General features: G+C 48.3%; 1 protein-coding gene across 1 annotated transcript in view; it reads left to right on the top strand.

The window, feature by feature from the left end:
• The window catches only part of PGM2L1 (phosphoglucomutase 2 like 1), a 1482539-nt gene that overhangs the window by 258849 nt on the left and 1200774 nt on the right, over window positions 1-22916 (top strand). Inside the window, exon 3 of the mRNA XM_069640198.1 lies at window positions 1158-1264. Within this exon, the coding sequence (XP_069496299.1) occupies window positions 1158-1264 (107 nt within the window). The remainder of the gene's footprint in view (window positions 1-1157; window positions 1265-22916) is intronic.

Raw genomic sequence — 22916 nt, forward strand, 5'->3', positions numbered from 1 at the left:
GTTGAGCTTCATGTAAGTACTGGACATACAGGAATGGATTAATGTGAGGCAGGCGATGAGCCTTTGGATGTGTTTGATGTAGTTTATCTTGAAGTAGAGGTGCATTTTATCTGTGTATTGGCGGATGTTGTGTGGAGCCAGGAGGGTTCCAAGCAGTTCCATGTAAAGATTGAAGATCCCTAGGGAGAGAAAGTTTCCTTGCATGACTCCACATTTGGTGATCAAGAGTAATCCTTTTGGAGAAACGGGTGGTGGTTAGCAAGGTTGGATTCAAACTTGCTTTTGCTGCAATGTAGAATGTTGGGGGTGTTTGGGGGTCTGCTGTGTCGAATGCTGCTGAGAGGTCAAAGGCACCACGAAGCAAAGATGGCCCTCATCAAGGATTTTAGGGCATATTCAATCACCTGGCAGATGTTTCTGTGATGCATCTGGGTTTGTAGAAAGTTGTTTGCACTGCAGGAGGTTGTTGTGTTGACTTTGATGTATTGCTTGTCTAGTGATTTCTCAAAGATATTGCCTAGGAAGAAAAGATGATTGCTGAGGTCTACCTGTCCAGTGTAATATTCTTGAGAAGTGAGAGTAGTTGTCTGGTCTATAGGGTCTAGGGAAAGGTGTCTTGACTTGGAGAGCTGCTGATGTTTGTCCGTTAGGGGAAGAGTGTTTCAACAGGGTGTGGGGTGTGGGGATTGAGTACAGAGACAGGCCTTGAGGGATGCTAAGGTGGCAGGGAGATATTCCATAGTGAGTGTCTTAAAAGGTTGTCCAGATAGTTGTGATTTTGCAAAATGGAATATGTTGTATACTGTCAGTTGTGGCATTGAGGTCTGTGTTGGCGGATCATCCTTATTGATTTGATGAAGAAAGAGTTGATGGGGGTTGGATTTTTCAATGAAGTGCGGTAAAGGGGGGTCGGATAAGGGTGGCTCCCATTCCATGCATGTCAGATAAGAAAAAAGCCTTTCCGTTTTAGGAAAACATATTTTATATACTATGTTTTATTACCGAAATGTACTGAATCTAAAAGGTCTAGACTTTGAACCTTTTGTGTTTCTGAAAGAGAAGCTACAAGACTGCATGCAATATTGTTAGTTTGTTTGAGAGGCTGTTTGGAACCTCCGCATGAGAATGTGAGCATAACAGTTTTTTGTTTACTACAGGGGATGTACAAATACCTTGACCAATGTTTCCCCGACCTTAAGAAGAGAGGCCTTGTTATTGGCTATGACACCCGAAGTCAACTATCCAGCAGCTGCAGCAGTAAAAGGTAATTGGATCTCATTTTGAAAGACCACAAATTAAAAGTACTTTAAAAATGTGTTTCTAAAGTGTTGAAAACAAACAAAAGTAGATCACGTCACTACACTGAGTGGATAAAATATATACATTTGAAGCAACATCACAATTTTGCAACACAACTGATAAATTAACCAAAATAAATTGTGCATCCCAAATGTCTTAAGTTAAGGTCCCACGTTACCTTACTCTTGGAAGATTGGTTCCCTAAGCACTGTGACAGGAGCAGCTTTCGCAGAGCATTGCACACATTTGAAAGGGAGGCCATGGAACAGGCATCAAGGTGCAATTATCTCACCGCACTCAACTCTGTTTATTGTTGAGTTTCATTTTCTGTTCCTTCGTCTCTGTTTGCCACTGCTGAATGTTTTCAGGAAAAGTCATTTTTTTATTTCTTCTATCTTCCATTTGTCTGCCTGTTGCCAGTGTTTATGTTTGTATGAATAACAGATTTCGCATAGTGCAGTTTCGGCCCAACCCCATATTCGTTATTTGGATGCTGTAGGAAAATCTAAGCAAAGACGAAAAGTGCAATTTTAAAAGCAAACATGCGAGCTGCGGCTTGCGCTCAGAATGTGAACAATGACAAGTGCAGGGGAATGTTCAATATTTGCAGCAAATATGATGGGAATGTATGCACTAAGTAACTGACAAGGCCCGAGATAAATATTTTCCAAGTACCAGAAATATTGTAACATTTATTAAAATGGAACACTGTCCAATCAGAGATCGAAAGCACAGCTTGTCAAAAAAAGGCAAAATCCAAATTTGGGCATTGCATTGTGTTTATTTGCTTTACAGGATTCAGAATCGGTATTTTGAAACCAACATATGATGAAAATATGTATTAAGAAAGGAGTTGTATTACACAGAAATTTTGAGATACTACTTTTATGAGAATGCAAAGCCAAGTGGAAAAGAAAATGTAACTTTAAAAGTTGCAATTGTGAATGAAGCCAGGTCTGAACTGACACATGCTATTTCAACTCACAACCCCCCAACAACTAACTAGAAGAAGGGAGAGGCCTTTCCTTTCCAGGAAAGGCATGCAAACACTGTCCTTTGAAGCTGGACCCTAAAAGTTGATTACTGCTTGGAGTTCATTCCCAGGAAGCAATGCAGCGCAGAGCAAAACAAATTAATTTTCATTTACAACTTCCATCTGCCGCAGGGTCTGTGATAAAGAACTTCAATATATAAGAAATAGCCCCTCTGCGGTGGTCCCCTCTGAACTAATCAAACCTTTTAAACAGTCGGGCCTCTCCTGAAGGAAAAGTCATACCTTGGGACGAGTCTGCTGCAAGAGGCAGATGCTGGAAACACGCAAGGAGACTAGTATTTCAAAGACATTCCCAAAACCTGTTCCCTCAGACATAAATGGCCCAACTCTCTCACTTTCACAAGGAACTGCCACCAGGAACTGGTTTATCAGATTGTGATACATCCTATTTTATACTAAGACAATACATTAGTGAAATTACATTTATATACACTTTGTCTCTTATAACCTTTATCTGAAGGTCGTAAAGACTTAATTTTTTTTTTGATTAATCTGAGTGAGCAACTTGATGAACTGATTAGTAATATGATTTCATGCATTGAAAATGCAGTTTCAGAAAGTTAGTATTGTTTAATAGCAAAAGTTCCAAGATTACATCACACCAAATGACCGGAACACTGGCGATAAAAGTTACTCCCAATAGACTTTCATCTTCATGAATATGACCAATGACTGTGGAGGGGTTGGTTCAGTGCGATGTTATCTTTGGAACACTGTCTGGTCAAACACATTGACCAATTTGATTAGAGAAAAGATACACACCGCTCTATTAAAGTTCATACCACCTATAGATTCAGACACTGGTCACTCACTCATTGATGGAGAGAAATGAGAATTGATAATAGAAAGGAATCCTCTTTGGACTCATTTTATTGATTAACAGATGAGCATACTGTAATCCTACTTGGTGTTAAAGACTCAGGCCTTCTTCAGTAGAAGAGACAACAGACAGTCCCAATAAAGGAAGAGAGAGACTAGGCTGTGGAGGGAAGATGACTATCTCACTGACTACCTGCCGGTTCCTAGAGGGGGGACATTGAAACAGTCCTTAAGTGGGTGCCTACCTATCTGTGAGACAGCCATAAGAAACTCAGAAGTAAGTATAATATAAAGGATAAATAATCCTGTGGGAAGCGATACTCTAAAGGGAAATATATTAAGCCCCAGTCTCTGTCATGTTTAAGTACAGAGGGGCAGGGTATATAAATTGACTGTACATCCTAGGAAATAAGTAAATATTTCAGAAGCGTATGTGCTTCTGAAATGATAGATTTGATTGAATGGATCCTATGGTGTTTATACTGGGAGATACCTTGAATCATTTTCTGTGCAATGTACACGCACAGAAGACCAAAGGCCATCTCGCTATGCGCATACCTAAAAAATAAAGTAATTGAAGTCCTTTCCTGGTTACATCACCAAACCGAGTTCTGTTGCTGATCTTGTAGTTTGCGCTGACATCATCATCAGGGTGATCCCTTTATCCCCAGGCACGGAAGGGGAAGTCCTTCACTGCTGGGGGGGCGGAGAGATCAGCACTGCAACAGGGCGAGAGGGGGGCAATCGACCCCACCACCGAGGTGAGTAGTGCGTAGGACGAGCTGTCTCTTCCTCCGCACTGTGCACATAGAGCACAGGACGAGATAGCTAGCCCTGCGCACTTAAGGGGTTAAACGTTCACTTTTATAATAATGCTGTTTTGACCATTGATGTTGGAATATCATAGATGCATAATGTGTGTGTATTTAAATTGATTCAACTATTTTGAATGGATTGTGTCCTCCCACGTATTCCTCATCTTAGATATTCATATCTTAAGCTTTGCTGCTTCGGAAATCAAATTTCCACACCAGGGGGTGCTGTGCTTGAGGTCGCGGCGTGGATGTCCCTTGAAGGCTGCTGTCGAGCGTCGAACTCATCTGCAGTATAAAGGGCTCGAGCTACGCCCATTGGCTTTAGTTCCATTTTTCCAAAAGCTTTCGCTTCGTGTGTACGAACACGGCGCTTCAGCCTTTCGAGATGTCTTCTTCACCAAACCCTTCTACCCCGAAAACTGGCTTTAAAAACTGCCAGAATTGCGGAAAGAAAATGTCAATAACTAGCCCCCATCAATTTTGTCTCTGGTGCCTCGGTCCGGACCATCGAGTTTACGAGTGCGGTTCCTGACAGGCTATGACCAACAAAGCTCTCCAGGAAATAAGAGGTAAATTGGCGGTGGGGGAGGAATCTTCGAAGGCTGCTTCGAAGAAAAATAAGGACTCTGCGGAGTCCAGGGAAAGTCCTGACGTAAATCGAAGCAATCTAGGTTGAGGAGTCGTTCTAGAAAATCTCCTTCATCAAAGAAGGTGAAGAAGAGGAGACACCCTCTGTTAGGCAGAAACCTGTGCAGTTCCCTCTGGGACCACTGCAAAAGATTTAAGACTACAGGTGTTTGGCAGTAAACCCACTTGGTAGCAGTCTGTACCACCCAGATTTACCTGGTAGCTGTGGCTGAGAAGTCAGATTTCCCTCAAGAAGAGTTAGGCAGTATATAGAGCATACATAATAGGTACAGAGGTACAGTAGTACAAGCAAACACTGACCAGAGCTAGGTGTAAAAGTATATAATTATTTATTTAAAAGACACACTCATAAATTACACTAGCACAGAAAAGGTAAGTAAGTCAAAACACAGTCACTATTACTTATATGTACATCCCTAGTTATTTGTTGGACAAGTCTAAGTTAACACCACTTATTTCCAAACAGAGGTGAGCGTTTAACGTTAGATGGCACTCCAACAAGTTAGTTAAAAAGGGAGGGAAAGGCAGAAGTAATGAAAACAGCAGGGTAAAACACTTTTCAGAGATTCACAGTAAGTTTAGGAAGGCTGTCTATTGTGGAGCAAGGAGGTTCGGTTGCCAGGCCCACTCTAGGGAAAGCCAGGCGAAAAGATGTCCAAGATCACACAATGTCACAAGTCTTTACAGGTGAGTAGAAAAGGTTTTACCAAGTTTAGAAAAGTTTAGTTAGGGTGTCCCAGGCATACCCAGGTTCGAGAGCCAAGGGCTAAATCTACCCCGTACAATCGGTGGCAAGGGAAGCCGGGCGGAACACGGTACTTTTAAAATGGAAAGAATCCTCCAGCGGTGGCAGTTGTTCCTGGTAGTGGGTGCAAGTCGCGGCGTCGTCCAGAGGAAGAGAAGATCTCGACGTGGAGGAAAGCTGAAGGTCGTTGCACTACCAAGGAAGAAACCAGCCGTGGAGTTTTCTGGTTAAAAGGATGTTACCCCTCTTTCGCGGTTGAGGTAAAAAGTGGTATCCCGGTTGCCGGGGTGCTTGGCACAGGCAAGGCGGCCACGAGATGCTTCAGGGAGGCGAAAAGAAGGCAGAAACTGGTTGTCCCCACCAGTCAAGGGAAGAAGACTCTCCCGGCTGGAGATCTCCTCTGTCGTTGGGAAAAGTGGTGAGACGGTTCCGCAGGGCTCCACCGGTGGTGTCGTCTTGGCAGGTTGGCTTGGCTTCTCCCTCGTCGGCTTCTTAGGTCCTGTGGCGACTTCTGAAGAATCAGTCCCAAAAACCCTGCTTTTATGCAGCAAACCCCCATTCATACAGCCTAGCTGTCACTCAAACATGCTAAGTGGTGACCGGGGCGGCTCACCACTTGGGCCAATCACACCAGAGTGCGACATGAGTTGGCAAGGCAACTCAGTCCAGGGTGCCTAAACCCCCGCCCACACCCCCTGTGGTACCCAGACAGAATGGCACCACTTTGGAGGGCTTTTGTGCAGAAGCACGCCAAAAAGTGGAACAAAGGCTAGACTCGGGTTCAGGGAACCTAGACGCCATTTTGGCGGCGAGTTCTGGCAAAAAATCCCAACCGGTGAATTTATATTAAATAAATAAACCGGCGGTACTTTAACATTGCACCAAAAAGTGGTGCATTAAAATCAATGGGAAATCCCATTGGGAAATATTCCGGTGGAATATTTCCGTGGTATCCACTGCCACCAGCCAGAAACTCGGCGAGGGGGGACGGGACAGTACCCCCTCGACAACAGACCCAGGGGCAATCTAATTGCCCCTACCAGTACTTCCACAGTATGATGGTTTGTACTGGTTAAGTTCCTAAGTTAAGACTAGTAAAGTCAATGGTGACTTTACAGACCCAGGGAGACAGTAGTCAGTCCCAGGGTGTGGAGTCTATGTTTGGGGGTCACTATGACACCCCTGTGTTACTGCACGGAGGGTGCTGTGTAACACACATTCAAAAACCAATGATAGCCTATGGGGAAAAAATACCCCATAGCCCATAAGCACATAGCAAGTCACAGAAACACTCTCAAGTCATGTCCAAGAGTGAGGGTAAAAGAGTCTCACTCTTGGCAGGAGAAAAAAATAAACCCCAAAAATCCAGCAAAGCTGCTGGGGGACTCACTAGGTCAGGAAATTCAGCCTAAACGGAGAATTCTCCCTAACACCCTCTTCTTCGTCGTTGTCTGAAACAGGGGTTATTGAATTGCAAGTTCCGGCCAGAGTGGCTCAAGATCTTCTATGGTGGGCTTGCAAGGACAATATCCTCAAAGGAGAATCTTTTTGGCAACCATGGCCGGAGATAACCCTAGTGACGGACGCCTCACTCACTTGGTGGTGAGCGCATACCAACGATCTGACAATCGGCAGTCGTTGGTCTCCATCGGAGTCCAAACTACACATCAACCTTTTGGAGCTGAGGGCAATCAGACTGGCGCTGAAGGCCTTTCTGCACTCTGTACGGGGAAAGAATTTCCTGATAATGACGGACAACACAGTGGCCATGTACTACCTCAACAAGAGAGGAGGCGTAGGATCATTACCACTGTTCAGAGAGGCAATGCAGCTCGGGTTCTGGGCAATACAAGAAGGAATCTCTCTGTCGGCAGTTCACCTAGCCGAAGAGCAGAACGCGACGGCAGACGCTCTGAACAGGCAAAGCAGTGTCCCACGTGTGGGAACTAGCTCAGGAAGTCTGTTTGGGGAACCCCTCAAGTGGATCTATTCGCGGCCAGTGTCAACCGGAAGTGCGAACTGTTTTGCTCAAGGGAATTTCCTCCAAGAGGAGCTCTAGGGGAAGCGTTTGGAGTGGGAATTTCCACTCATACGCGTTACCTCCAGTCTCCATGATTCCTCACGTAATCAGGAGTTTGAGAAAGTTCAAGAAAACCATGATCCTAATTGCCCTGGATTGGGCCAGGAGGACGTGATACCCGGACCTTCTGGACATGTGCATCTGCCCTCGAATACGTCTTCCACAAAGAAAGGATCTTTTCTCGCAAGAGTAAGGTCGGGTTCTACCTCCAGAGGTCAAGACACTCAACCTTCATGCATGATTTCTGAGAGGTTGAGATATAAGGATTGCGATCTTCCGGATGACGTTATGGAGATTTTGCTTTCGGCCAGAAGGCCAGCAATGAAATCTTTGTACCGGTGTCGTTGGAACACATTTAGTAACTGGGGCAAAGATAAGGATGTAGACTCTTTTCAATGTGGCACCCCAATGGTGCTCTTTCCTATTGCATCTAGCCAATCTGGGGCTCCAGATCGGAACAATTAAAGGATATCTAGCTGGGCTGTCCATTTTGAAGCACTCCTCGGAAGAAGTTTCTTACTTCAAAATTCCATTGATAATTCAATTTCTGAAAGGGCTTACTAACGTATACCCTCCAGTCCCTTTTCATGTCCCAACTTGGGATTTAAATCTAGTACTTAAGTTTCGAGGGGATTGGGTCCTCCGACGTATTCCATATCTGACAGGTAATGTCCACAGCTGTGCTGCCTTGGAAAATCTTCGGCGTCTGCGTCCTGCGTTGATGACGTCGATGCGCCGTCCTCGAGGACCTCCTCCGACGGCTGACGTCACCCGATGTGATAAGTATGACGCCCGTAGCCTCAGTTCTGTTTTTTCCGCGAACGTGTTCGCTTCGTGAATCTCGGTACGCCTCGACTCTTTGGAGTTTGCTGTATTCTTCCCGGTTCGTTGAACCTGTTCGGTTTTTGTGAAAACCTGTTCGTGACGATGTCTACTTCGTCTTCAAACCCGCGTCCGGGCTTCAAGAAATGCGGGGACTGTGGGTCCAAGATGTCAGTCACGGACTCGCATGATGCCTGCCTCTGGTGCCTCGGGGAGGCCCATGATACGGACGACTGTGTCGACTGCCAGTCGCTCACGGCCAAGGCCTTGCGGGAGCGCAAGAAGAAGCTGTCGGTAGGTCGGGTGTCTAAGCCCCGGAAGTCAAGGTCTACGGGGCTGTCGACGGATGACTCGAGAGGCGACTCTCCACGTCATCGTCGGAAGTCCAGTGGGTCTCCTTCCAGGAGTTGGTCTCGCCACTCCTCCGCCTCTTCGAGGCATTCTCGGAAGCGCCGGCATTGGTCGCCTTCCCCGTCCTCTTCCGAGGATTCCGCCCGTCGGCGGGTCGCTTATCCCACGATGCAAGCGACACCAGAGGAATGGGCTTCCTTCGGGAAGCAGATGTTAGCGATTCTTGGGGGCACCGGTCCGTCCGCGCCTCTGAGTGGGGTCGGTCGGCACCAGTCGAGAGACACTGCTCGTATGCCTTCGGGCTCGGGTGGTCGGCACGGCTCGCGGGAAATGTCCCGCTCGGACAAGGGTAGCCGTTCTCGCCATGCCCATTCCAAGTCCCGGTCCTCGACGCGCTGAAGACCGCATGATCCTGTGCCGTCTTCGAGGAAGACGTCGACGTCTGTGGTGGCGAGGCCGTCGACGATTTCTCTCGAGGATCTGCCTCCGAGGGAGTCGTCGACGCTGCCGGCGCCTAGCTCATCGAGAGACACGCTTGGAGCTCCGGCTACGAGGCCTGTGTTGACGCCGTTGATGCTGGCGGCGCTGCAGCTGACGCCGATTCGCTAGACGCCCATTCTCTCGGCGCCGACTCGTTCGACGCCTTTCGAGGCGGTGGTGGCAGAGGGGCCCTGTGGCAGGGAGTTAGCCCCTAGAAAGGCTCTGGCTAAGGTCAGGCATAGCTTTGGTCCCCAGGCGTCTTCCTCTCACCGCCTGGAGTACATTTCAGAGGGTGATGAAGGCTCTGATGAAGGCTTGGTTACGGTACCAGATGAGCTTCTCTCGGGCCATAGCCATTTTGATGACCTGATGCAGTCACTCCATGATGCCAGTGGACTGGACACCTCTCCGGAGGTGGAGTTTTGTAGGCCGGAGCCTGGCACTCATGCGGATTCTTCGTACAGGCGCCTTATGTCTCAGGTCACCGAGTACTTGGGATGATCGGCTCCCCAAGGGGAGTTCGTTCAGGATGATCTCACGGACATCCTTGATCTTGGTCCCCCCACTGACCCGGTACTGCCGTTTCATCTGGCTCTGCAGAGAAGGGTGGAGGCGGCTTGGACTGCTCCGGAGACTCTCCCGGCAGTGGGCAAGTCTTTGTCGCGAAAATACTGTCCAGCCAATAGCGACCCCTGCTACTTGTCCAGGCACCCCACTCCGGAGAGTTTGGTGGTGCAGGCGGCTACGGCCCCCGCAAAGCAGGCGACGTATCCTACCATCCCTCCGGATAGGGACGACAAACGTTTTGATGGCTGGGCGAAGAAAGTGTTTTCTTCACAGGGTATGGCGCTTCAGGCAGCCAACTCCATATGTGCCTTGTCTCGTTTCACACACACTCTGTGGAACTGTGTTGCATTAGCGGCTGAACATATTCCCGAAGGGGACGAACGGGATGGTTTCCTTGCTATGGTTCAGGATGGCAAGGATGCCATGTGTGAGGCCGTTCAGTCGGGTTTGGACATGGCAGACTGTGTCAGCCGGTCCATGGCGGCGAGCACCGTGATACGCAGGTTTGTGTGGTTGTGGAAGTCTGGGTTCGCTCCTAATGTGCAGTCCCGGCTCCTCAACATGCCCTTTGACGGTGAACATCTTTTTGGCAGCAAGGCTGACGAGAGCCTTGAGAGGTTGCAGACCTCCAAAGCTGCAGCGAAGTCGTTGGGCGCTGCAGTTCGACAACCTCCCCCTTTTTGTCCTAGCGGACAACAAAGGAGGGGAGGTTCCTTTCGCTATTACTCGTCCTTCAGTAAAGCGAGAGGAGCTGTCAGTCAAAGAGGCAACCATAAGAGTGCCAGAGGTGGAAAACAGGGTACTCGAGGTGCCAAGGCCGCTCGGGCTGTTGCATCTTTGCCCTCAGGCAATGCCGCAGCCGCTACCACTCAGTCATGAGGCCAGGTCCCATGGTTCGCCGGTTGGGGGAAGGCTGGCGCAGCATCTTGTAGAGTGGCGTGCCATTACTTCAGATGTGTGGGTTCTGAAGATCATAACCCATGGCTACTGTCTTCCTTTTCGGCATCGGCCTCACGACAATCCACCTGGGAACCTCTCTTTGAAGAGTCCGGATCCGCTCCTTGCGCAGTAAATTCAATCCCTGCTGGAGAAAGGCGCCATAGAACTGGTGCCTGTAGCGGAGAGGAACAAGGGATGGTATTCCCCTTATTTTTTGATTTCGAAGAAAGACGGGGGATTGAGACCCATCATGGACCTGCGCGGTTTGAACAAGCTCCTCAGGAAGGACAAGTTCAAGATGGTTACTCTCTCTCTCAAGTCCTCCAGGCCCTTCAACTTCAGGACTGGTTGGTGTCTCTCGACCTCAAGGACGCTTACTTCCATGTGCCGATCCATCCCAAGCACAAGAAGTATCTGAGGTTCGCGGTTGGCGACTCGCGCTTTCAGTTTCGGGTCCTGCCGTTCGGATTGACCTCCGCCCGAGGGTTTTCACCAAGCTCATGGTGGTGGTGGCAGCGCATCTCAGGAAGGGGGGATTCACGTCTACCCCTACCTGGACGATTGGTTGATCAGGGGGAGCTCTCCCGAGCAAGTCCTGGATCATCTGTCCGTCACCTGCCACTCCCTTCAGAAGCTGGGCTTCTCCCTCAATTTAAAGAGTCCCATTTGACGCCAACACAGCGGCTCCAGTACATCGGAGCAGTGCTCGACACATCCCTGTGGCTGTGTTTTCCTCCCCAGGTGAGGGCTCTTCACAATCAGCAGATGGTGCGCAAGTTTCAGCTTGCCCAGACTCTCCCAGCGTTCGAGTTCTTGAGACTGCTCGGCCTCATGGCAACCTGCATTCTTCTGGTGCCAGAGACCAGGTTGCGGATGAGATCTTTGCAATGGGCACTAAAGCTCCAGTGGTCTCAGTCCTCCGGCAGGATGTCAGACCCTGTTCAGGTGCCGCCCTCGGTCGCCCAGGACCTTCTGTGGTGGGCCGTTGAAGGCAATCTGATGAAGGGGCCCCATCTTGGCTGCCCTGGCCGGAGGTGACGATCGTGACGGACGCATCCCTCATGGGATGGGGAGCTCATGCCAACGAGTTGACAGTCAGCGGTCGTTGGTCTCCGTCGGAGTCCAGACTCCATATCAATCTGTTGAAGCTGAGGGCCGTCAGGCTAGCCCTGAAGGCTTTTCTGCGGACTGTGCGAGGAAAGAGTGTCCTGATGCTAACGGACAACAGGGTGGCCATGCACTACCTCAACAAAAAGGGGGGTGCAGGGTCACTTCCTCTGTGCAGGGAGGCGATGCAGCTCGAGTTCTGGGCCATCCAGCAGGAAGTTTCGATCTCGGCTGTTCATCTGGCCGGAGACAACGAGACGGCGGACGCTCTGAGCAGGCAGAGCACGATCTCTCACGAGTGGGAGCTGGCTCAGGAGATTCTCCTGGAGATCTTCGCCCTTTGGGGGACTCCTCAAGTGGATCTCTTCGCCTCCAGTGTCAACCAGAAGTGCGAAAGGTTCTGCTCGTGGGAATTTCCTCCAAAAGGAGCGTTAGGAAACGCGTTCGTGGTGGAGTGGTCATTCCCACTGCTGTACGTGTTTCCTCCAGTCCCCGTCATCCCGCAAGTACTGCAGAGGTTACGGAGGTTCGGTTCCCGGATGATCCTCATTGCTCCGGCGTGGGCCCTGGAGGACGTGGTACCCGGACCTTCTCGACTTGTCCATCTGCCCTCCACGTCGTCTTCCCTACCGAGACAATCTGCTCTCACGGGATGGGGGGTCAGGTTCTCCATCCATAGGTCAGATCCCTCAACCTTCATGCTTGGCTTCTGAAAGGTTGAGGTATAAGGATTGGGACCTCCCTGAAGACGTGATGGAGGTGTTGCTCTCGGCCAGGCGGCTGGCAACAAAGTCTCTGTACCGTTGCCGTTGGAGAAAGTTCTGCGACTGGTGCAGAGTTAAGAATGTGGATCATTTTGAGTGCGACATTCCCATGGTTCTGTCTTTTTTGCTTTCCTTGGCCCACAGGGACTTGCAAGTGGGGACCATTAAAGGTTACCTGGCGGCGCTGTCCATATTTAAGCGCTCGTCTGAAGAATGTTGCTATTTTAAGATTCCTTTAATTTCTCAGTTTTTGAAAGGGATCACAAATGTGTTCCCTCAGTCACCTTTTCTGGTGCCCGGTTGGGATTTGAACCTTGTTCTTAAGTTTCTTATGGGTGCTCCGTTTGAGCCTTTGCATTCTTGCCCTTTGAGACTGTTAACTCTGAAAACTGTGTTTTTGGTTGCGGTTACTTCCTCTCGCAGATTGAGTGAGTTACAGGCACTTTCAGTTAAGCCGCCCTTCACTGTGTTTCATAAGGACAGGGTTGTCCTTGGAGTTTGTCCTTCCTTTCTTCTGAAGGTGGTTTCGGAATTTCATTTGAGCCAGAAGGTAGTTCTTCCGGCGTTCTATCCTCCTCCGCATCCTGGTAAGGAAGAGGAGAGGCTCCATAGGCTTGATCCTAGGAGAGCGTTGAGCTTTTATATTTTGCGCATGTCCCGGGTCAGAGTGGACGATCAACTTTTCATTGGTTACCCTGGAAAGCGTTTGGGACAAGCTGTGACGAAACAGACTTTGTCTCGTTGGATTATTTTAGCTATCTCCGAGTGTTACCGCTTGGCGGGTAAGGACCCTCCGGCTGGCTTGTGGGCCCATTCTACCAGGGGAGTGGCTGCGTCTACTGCCCTGCAGAGGGGTGTTCCCATTCATCACATCTGTGATGCAGCCACCTGGGCTTCAGTACAATCTTTTGTACGTCACTACTCCCTCGATTCCATCCGAGGGCAGGATCTGGCCTTTGGCAAGGCAGTCCTTTATTCCGCAATTTTATTGGGCATGCTAAATTTGTGTTCTAAATTCTTTTATCACCTCCTTGCTTGGTACTGCTTTGTGTTTCTGTCATAGATATGGAATATGTCGGGGGACCCAATCCCCTCGAAGAACAAGTTACACTCTTACTTGGTAACGTTCTTTCGATGTGATGGTCTAACGACGTATTCCATGTCGCTCCCTCCCTACCTTCCCCGCTGCAGAAGTTCTTATGCGATTGCAGCTTGCGTTCCGCAAGGCCTTGTGTGTCTGGCTGGCAGAAAACTGGTGTTGCACATTCTGGGGGAAAAAAATACAACTGAGGCTACGGGCGTCATGCGTCCTACTTATCACATCGGGTGACGTCGGCCGTCGGAGGAGGTCCTCGGGGACGGCGCATCGACGTCATCGACGTAGGACGCAGACGCCAAAGATTTTCCGGAGCTTCACAGCTGTGGACATTACCTGTCATAGATATGGAATACGTTGTCGGACCATCCCATCGAAAGAACGTTACCAGTTAAGAGAGTAACTTGTTCTTCTAACTTGTATACCTTTTTTAGCTCTGCACTCCTGCCCCTTGAGGCTTCTAACATTGAAGACTGTCCTTCTTGTGGCCTTAACATCAGCCCGCAGGGTTAGTGAACTACAGGCTCTCTCATGTAAACCTCCACTACTACAAGGACAAAGTGGTTCTTAAGGTTAACCCATCTTTCTTACCAAAAGTAGTTTCTGACTTCCAGTTGTCACAAAAAATCATATTACCAACATTCTATCCTCCTCCTCATTTGGGCAAAGAAGAGAGACTGCATAGACTGGACCCCAAAAGGGCTCTCAGTTTTTATATTTCAAGAATGTCAAAATTATGTCAAGATGACCAACATTTTGTATGTTATACATGTCATAAATTGGGACTAGCAGTGACAACACAAACTATATCCCACTGGATCATTCTGGCTATAATTGAGTGCTACAGATTGGTGGGAAAAGACCCACCGGATGGGCTGCGAGCCCATTCCACTAGGGGGATGGCTACTTTTGCGGCTCTGAAGAGGGGGGAGCCCCTGCAGCAGATATTTGTTCAGCTGCAATATGGGCATCAATGCATACCTTCATCAAGCATTATTACTTAGATGCTTCTTCCTCCAATGAGGGTTTATTTGCCAAGGCGGTACTTCATTCCGTCCATGAGAACAATAACTAGTACTCCCACCTCCAAAATTACCACTGCTATGGGAGTCTATCATAAGATGAGGAATACGTGGGAGGACACAATCCATTTGAAGAACAAGTTACTTACCAACTGTAATGTTCTTTCGACTGGATGTTCCTCCTACGTATTCCTCATCGCTCCTCCCATCCTACCCCGCAGTACAGTTTACTTTACTTAGACTCTTCGTGAGAGGAAAGTGTATCAGTCATAAGGCACGCCTGTGTGTTCCTCGAAAAAACAGAACTGAAGCCAACGGGCGCGGCAGAAGCTATTTATAATGATGGTGAGGTCGACACGGTACGGAGCACATCGATGGACATCGACGCCACAACCTCATGCACAGTGCCCTCTGCCGAGAATTATTTTTCCGAAAGAAGCAAAGCTGGCAGGGTACGAATATCATAAGATCAGAAATACGTGGGAGGAATATCCAGTTGAAAGAATGTTACAATTGGTAAGTAACTTGTTCTTTGAATGGATTGTGTCCTCCCACGTATTCCTCATTTTAGATATATCCTTACCTTCAGCTTGGCTGCTTCAGAAATGTTTTCTCTCTCCACCAGAGGGCGCTCCACTCGAGGCGGCGGCGTCAATGTCTCTCAGAGGCATCCGTCGAGCACCGACGTCATGCTCTGTATAAATGCCTCGAGCATGCCCGTTGGCCTCAGTTACGGTTTTCCGTTAGCTTTGCTTTGGATCGAGATAAACAGCACTTCAGTTGAAACAATTATATCGTCTTCATCAAACACTTACACACCGAAAATGCCAGAAATGTGGGAGAAAGATGTCGCTGACCGACCCTCATCGAAATTGCCTCTGGTGCCTCGGTTCCGACCATCGGATTGATGACTGCGGTTCTTGTTAGTCAATGACCCATAAGGCCTTTAAAGAACGAAGAGGTAAACTGGCGGTGGGGGAGGAATCCTCAAAGTTTTCTTCAAGATGGAGGAAAGTCTCGGCTGAGTCTTTGACAAAAGTCATAAAAAATCTAGGCCGAGGAGTAGATCCAGGAAGTCCTCTTCTTCATCTAAAAAAGCAAAGAAAAGACGACACCAGTCTTCCTCTTCCTCATCGTCATCTGAGGAAGTTATAACATGTCCGACAAGACATGACTCCCCTAAAAAGTGGGAAGCTTTCAGAGCATCTATGTTGAAGTTTTTGAGAATGCGGCCCAGACCCTCTCTCAAAAATGGCTGATGAAGACCACGCCCCTACGCACAAAAAAAGTGACGGGGGAAGGTCCAAGACGAGTAAATCCGACCAAAAATTGTCGAGGGTGTCTTCCATGGAATCTTCCCAAACACCTCAAAAGAAAAATCTTCTGGTGCATAAATCGGAGGTAGAACATAAGAAAAAGGCATTCGATTTTCAGACGTCATCAAAGTCCTCCATCGAAGGCTGTCTAGTACAAGGGGTCGATGACCCTACCGAAAAAGGTTACGTTGAGTACACAATCGACGATATCGAAGACTCCTTCGACGGCGTCGATGCTCTCGACAACTCCTTCGATGACTTTGATGATTCCTTAGAAGTCATTGAAGACTACCTCGACAACATCGAGGGTAGCAGCTACTACATCAACGCCATCGACGCTTCTGTCGACGTTGACACCCATTACAATGGTGAAATCAACACCAATGTTAAAACCCATTCCTGAAAAGGTGTTTCAACCATAAAGTAGACATGATTTTTTTCACACCATGTCGTCTATATATGAAGGAATGTCGTCAGGAGAAGGGGGAAAAAGATGAAGAAGAGGGTTCATCTGCAGGTGTTAAATTTGGTACAAGACAAGTCCCTGAGGAATTAGTTGATCCCCAATCTAAGATGCAAGATCTCTTAGTGCTTGCAATCGGCAAGTGGACTGGATACTTCTCCAGAATACAAATTTGAAAAGCCTGACACAGCAGAACCTGCTGATTTAGGTTATAGAAAATTAATGAACAGGGTTATGGAATTTATAAGATGGGGTAGAAACTCAGCTGTGTATCACGATGATGACATGACTGATATCCTGCCAGGAGGACATTAGCCAGACACCAGACTTCCTTTTCATATAGCTTTCCAAAGGAGAGTTAATACTGCTTGGGAAAAACCTGAAACTATTCCAACAGTAAATAAAAAATATGTGGCAAAGTATAGGCCATGTCATTCATTTTTTTTTTTTTTTTTTAACACTCTTTATTGGCATTTTATTATAACAATTCCACAACTGTCCCTTCATCCCCTTCCCCCAAATCAGTCCCTCCCACATATTAACAAAACTTAACCAACAATACAACCACTTCCCCCCTCCCTACCACCTCCCACTCCCCCTCTCCTCACTCCCCAAGTCCTGTCTAAGTCCTCCTTCCTCCATTGGTCACATCAGTCCAGCTTAAGTGTTCACAGTTCGGTGAGATTAGGGCCAATCCATCTGCTACCCCTATCTTCGAGCTCCCCCCTCCCCGTCATTGCTTCTCTCCCGCATATGTTACTTCACGGTGGACGCAGGTCATTATCCTTTGCAAGGTCATTCAGCAATTGAGACCAATGGACCGCTACCTCCGCCATATCCTCCCCCACCTCCATATTCTGCAACACTGTCAACTCCGCTAAACCCCATCTTTGTACATCCTTCCACCGTAACTGGATTGTCAGACGGAGGGGCGACTTCCACGCTATCACCAGTCGGCGTTTTGCAAATATGAGTAGAAACCGACCCATTCTCTTCCGCAACTTGTTACGCTCCCCCCTCCCGGTAGGTTCCCCCACAAACAAATCTCCGGACGCCGCTCCAGGCTGATTTCCAATAGCTCATTCACTCCCTTAAGCACCTCGTCCTAGTACTCTATTACATCCTGCACTCCCACACCATATGCCAGAACCCCGCCTCCTCTGACACACATCTGGGGCAATCACCCGGGTGTTCCCCGCTCATCGCCTTGAGTGCCAATGGGGTAACATATACCCTATGCAGGATGTTAAATTGAACCAACTGGAAGCGGGCGTTCCTCGAGGACTTCCGGACCAAGTCCCAGACCCGCTCCCATTCCACACCCGATATTGAGCGCCCCATATCCATTTCCCATTTCTCCTTGACTTTCAACTCCCTCTCTGCCGTCCTCTCCAAGAGCCTTGTAGACCCGCGAGATACGCCCCTTCCCCCCTGCCCGATCAAGTAGTACTCGGAGCACCGGGCATGATTCCGGCTCCTCAGGGATCCACTCCCATAGCTCTGCCATTCTCCGAACCACCGCCCCATATACCAGAAAAACTCTGTGGCAGGTCAAACTTGTCACACCACTCCCTGCAGGTAAGGAGCTGCCCACCCTCGAAAAAGTCCCCCACCTTTTCACATCTTTTTTCCCGTAATCTCAGTATCCCCACCCTCCCAATTGCCTGGCGGAGTTATAGGCCATGTAATTCTGACTCAGACTACTTAAGTAAATGCCCATCTCCAGAAAATCAATCTGGTAGTTCAAGCAGCTACATCAACTAGGAATGCTGCATACCCTACAATTCCCCCTTATAGGGATGATAAAAAGATTGATGCATGGTCTAGAAAGATTTTTACATCAGGGAGCATGGCTCTGAAATCTACAAATGTATCTTCCACTCTGGCGAGATTTACATATACTCTGTGAGACTGCATGTCAGCGGCAGCTCGACACATCCCAGAAGGTGAGGAACGTGATTGGTTCCTAACCATAGGAAAGGATGGAAAGGAGGCTTCGGTGGAATGCCTTCAAGCAGGTTTGGACACAGCTGACGGTACCAGTGGGTCCATGGCATCTAGCGCATTGCTGCGCAGATTTGCATGGCTGAGAAAGTCCGGTTTTGCACTGCATGTACAATCCAGACTTCTTAATATGCCATTTGACGGCTCGAGGTTGTTTGACAGCAAGGCAGATGAAAGTTTGGAAAAGCTGCAGACCTCCAAGGCAGCGGCAAAATCACTCAGTGCCACTATAAGACAACCTCAACAACGCCCCTACACAGGCTCATCTTCCTGGAGGGGTCATCCCTACTCATTTGGGAGGGGAAGGGGACAGGCCAGTCAAAGAGGACAAAAGAGATTTCCTCGTGGGCGAGGAAGAGGTGCTAGATCTGCCCCAGCAGCGGCATCTGTCCCTTCAGCCGCTGCTGCAGCTTCCGCAAAACCACTCTGAGGTTTTGATCCACAAGACCTCAGTGGGAGGCAGAATCTGACAGCATCTCCAGGAATGACGGGGCATTACCTCAGATGTTTGGGCTCTGGAAATAGTATCCCAAGGTTACTGCCTTCCTGTTCCACAGAAACCTCAGAATCACCCACCGGGATACAACTCTGCCAAAAATCCAGACCCGCTCCTGTTGCAGGGAGTTTTAACTCTGCTACAGAAAGGTGCAATAGAACATGTACCTGTAGCAGAGAGGAACAAGGGTTGGTATTCCCCATATTTCCTCATACCAAAGAAAGACGGAGGATTGAGACCATCTTGGACTTCAGAGACTTGAACAAGTTCCTCAGGAAGGACAAGTTCAAGATGGTTACTCTTTCTCAGATCCTTCAGGCTCTCCAGCTCCAAGACTGGTTGGTATCGGACCTTCAGGATGCTTACTTTCATGTGCCAATACATCTTAAGCACAGAAAGTACCTGAGGTTCGCGATTGGCAAATCTCACTATCGGTTTCGAGTTCTGCCATTCGGGTTGTCCTCCGCCCCGAGAGTTTTCACCAAGTTGATGGCGGTAGTGGCAGCGAGTCTCAGAAGAGGGGGGGGGGGATTCACGCCTACCCCTATTTGGACGATTGGATGATCAGGGCACGTTCTCCGGAACAAGCCCAGGATCATCTATCAAAGACTTGCCACCTCCTTCACAAACTCGGGTTTTCTCTGAATTTAAAAAAGTCAAACATTATACCATCACAGGAGCTCCAGTTTATCAGAGCAGTCTTGAATACTTGTTCGGGCAAAGCCGCGCCTCCCGATGAGAGAGCTTACCACATTCTGCAGATGGCAATAAAATTCCAGAATGCCCAGTATCTACCGGCCTTCGATTTTCTCGGGTTGCTCGGTCTCATGGCATCCTGCATTTTTCTGGTGCCAGAAGCCAGATTGAGGATGAGATCCCTTCATTGTGCACTCAGGACTCAATGGTCCCAATTTTCAGGGGAAATGTCAGATCTTTTACAAGTTCCAACCAGGGTAGTACAGGATCTACAATGGTGGGCTTGCAAGGAACATATCCTCTGGGGAGAATCTTTTTGCCAACCATGGCCGGAGATAACAGTAGTAACGAACACCACAATCACGGGGTGGGGAGCTCACACCAACGAGTTGACAATCAGCAGTCGTTGGTCTCCATCGGAGTCCAAACTACACATCAACCTATTAGAGCTGAGGGCAATCAGACCAGCGCTGAAGGCCTTCCTGCCCTCTGTAGGGTAAAGAATGTCCTGATAATGACAGACAACACAGTGGGCATGTACTACCTCAACAAGAGAGGAGGAGTAGGGTCACTACCACTGTGCAGAGAAGCAATGCAGCTCTGGTTCTGGGCAATACAAGGAGGGATCTCTCTGTCTGCCATTCACCTAGCAGGAGAGCAAAACACAGCGGCAGACGCTCTGAGCAAGCAGAGCACACTCTCCCACGAGTGGGGAATTAGCTCAGGAAGTCCTTCAAGAGATCTTCGCCCTTTGGGGAACCCCACAAGTGGATCTGTTCGCGACCATTGTCAACAGGAAGTGCGGAATGTACTGCTCAAGGGAATTCCCCCCCGAGAGCAGCTCTAGGAGACGCATTCATAGTGCAGTGCAAGTTTCATCTTCTGTATGCGTTTTCTCCAGTCCCTGTGAACCCTCAGGTAATCAGGAGGTTGAGAAAGTTCAGGAAAACCATGATCCTAATTACCCTGGATTGGGCCAGGAGAACGTGGTACCCGGACCGTCTCGACATGTCCATCTGCCCTCCAATACGTCTTCCAAAAAGAGAAGATCTTCTCTCGCAAGAGGGAGGTCACGTTCTCCATCCAGAGGTCAACATACTCAACCTTCACGCATGGAATCTGTGAGGTCGAGATACAATGATTCGGACCTTCCGGATGACGTTATGGAGATTTTACTTTCGGCCAGAAAGCCAGCAACTAAATCTCTGTACCGGTGTCGTTGGAACAAGTTTAGTAACTGGTGCAGGGATAAGAATGTGGACCCTTTTCAATGTAATAGTCCTACAGTATTATCTTTTCTGTTACATTAGGCTAATCTGGGGCTTCAGGTTAGTACGATAAAAGGATACTTAGCAGCGCTATCTATTTTCAAGTGCTCGTCACAGGAGGAATCTTATTTTAAGATACCTTTTTAATAACCCAATTTTTAAAAGGACTAAATAATGTGTTTCCTCAAATACCCTTTCAAGTTCCTGTGTGGGATTTAAACTTTGTACTAAAGTTCCTCACATGTGTTCCATTTGAGCCTTTACATTCTTGTCCATTAAGGCTTCTTACTCTGAAAACAATACTTCTAATTGCATTGACATCAGCCCGCAGGGTAAGTGAGTTGCAGGCACTTTCTAGTGGTCCTTCTCACACCATCTTTCATAAAGATAAAGTTGTCCTTGGGGTCAAACCTTCTTTTTTGCCAAAAATCGTTTCAGATTTTCACCTGTTACAAAAAATACTACCTACTTTCTACCCTCCTCTTCACTCAAGTAAGGAAGAGGAACGACTACATAGATTAGATCCTAGAAGGGCTCCTAGCTTTTATATTCCAAGATTGGCAAAAATACGTCAGTGTGACCAACTGTTTGTAGGATACACTGGCCGTAAATTAGGACTAGCTCTAACCAAGCAAACATTATCCAGATGGATAATCTTAGCTATAACTGAGTATTATAGGTTGGCTGGGAAAGATCCCCCCCCGATGGGTTGAGAGCTCATTCAACTAGGGGCATGGCAACTTCAACAGCACTTCAAAGGGGTGTCCCTGTACAAGATATTTGTGCAACAGCCACATGGTCATCCATGCACACTTTCATAAAACATTATGCTTTGGACTCTTCTACCTCTCAAGGAGATCTATTTGCTAATCAGTACTTCATTCTGTACATGACTAAATGTCTGTACTCCCACCTCCAATACAAAACTGCTTTGGGAGTCTATTCAAGATGAGGAATACGTGGAAGGACACAATCCATTTGAAGAACAAGTTATTTACCAACTGTAACGTTCTTTCAATTGGATGATCCTCCCACGTATTCCTCATCTTAGATATATCCTTACCTTCAGCTTTGCTGCTTCGGAAATGTTTTCTCTCTCCACCAGAGGGCGCTCCACTCGGGGCGTCAATGTCCCTCAGCGGCATTCTTCGAGCACCGACGTCATCCGCTGTATAAATGCCTCCAGCGCGCCTGTTGCCCTCAGTTCCGTTTTTCCGTTAGCTTAGCTTCGGATCGAGATAAACAACGCTTCAGTTCAAACGATTGTTGTCTTCATCGAACCCTTCCTCCCCCAAATCCTAAATGTGTGTTGTATCATTTCCAGAAGAGAACCCCTCCTCTTCCCACCCCCATATAGTATTTGTCCAGGTGGCAGCCCTTTCATCCACCCCTTCTTATTTGCTGTGTGGGAGTCCCACATCCCTGTGCAGCCAGTCGTTTACTAACCCATGCTGAGCCTCCTAATAATACAGTTGGAAATTGGGTAGGCCTATTGCCCCCCCTTCCCACACCGACCTCTGTAGTGTCTTAAGACCAAACTGTTGCTGCTTCCCGCACCACAGTAGCCCCTGTAGGGATCCCTCAAGACCTGTGAAAACTCACCTGGGAATTAATATAGGCACGCATTGCAGCACATATAGAAACTTGGGAAGAGTAAACATTTTAAAGAGGGCCGCATTGCCCAATAACGCCAGCGGTAGCGATTGCCAGTGTGTTAAATCTAGGGCGACCCTGTCTGCTACAGGATAAAGATGAAGCCGGAGGAAATCGGATAAGTGCCGGCTTAGGTGGATGCCCAGGTATTCTAAAACCGAGGTTGCGACCGTATCTGGGCACTCCCACGGGATCGCATCCTCGCCCACCTGTAGTGGGAAAAATGCTGTCTTGTGCCAGTTTATCCTCGGCCCACTGCGGGCCACGGCTGAGCTTGAACTCACTGGATCACTCCTATAAATCTAGAGGTCATTTGCGTAGAGGGAGACCCTGTCTCTCCCTCCCACCCCTCAAGGGCATTTCAACCCTGCAAACTCCTGGCTTGCTCTGAGTTGGATCACAAGCAGCTCTA

This window comes from Ambystoma mexicanum, chromosome 7q, assembly GCF_040938575.1.
Source record: "Ambystoma mexicanum isolate Mex_15411 chromosome 7q, UKY_AmexF1_1, whole genome shotgun sequence".
Lineage (NCBI taxonomy): Eukaryota > Metazoa > Chordata > Amphibia > Caudata > Ambystomatidae > Ambystoma > Ambystoma mexicanum.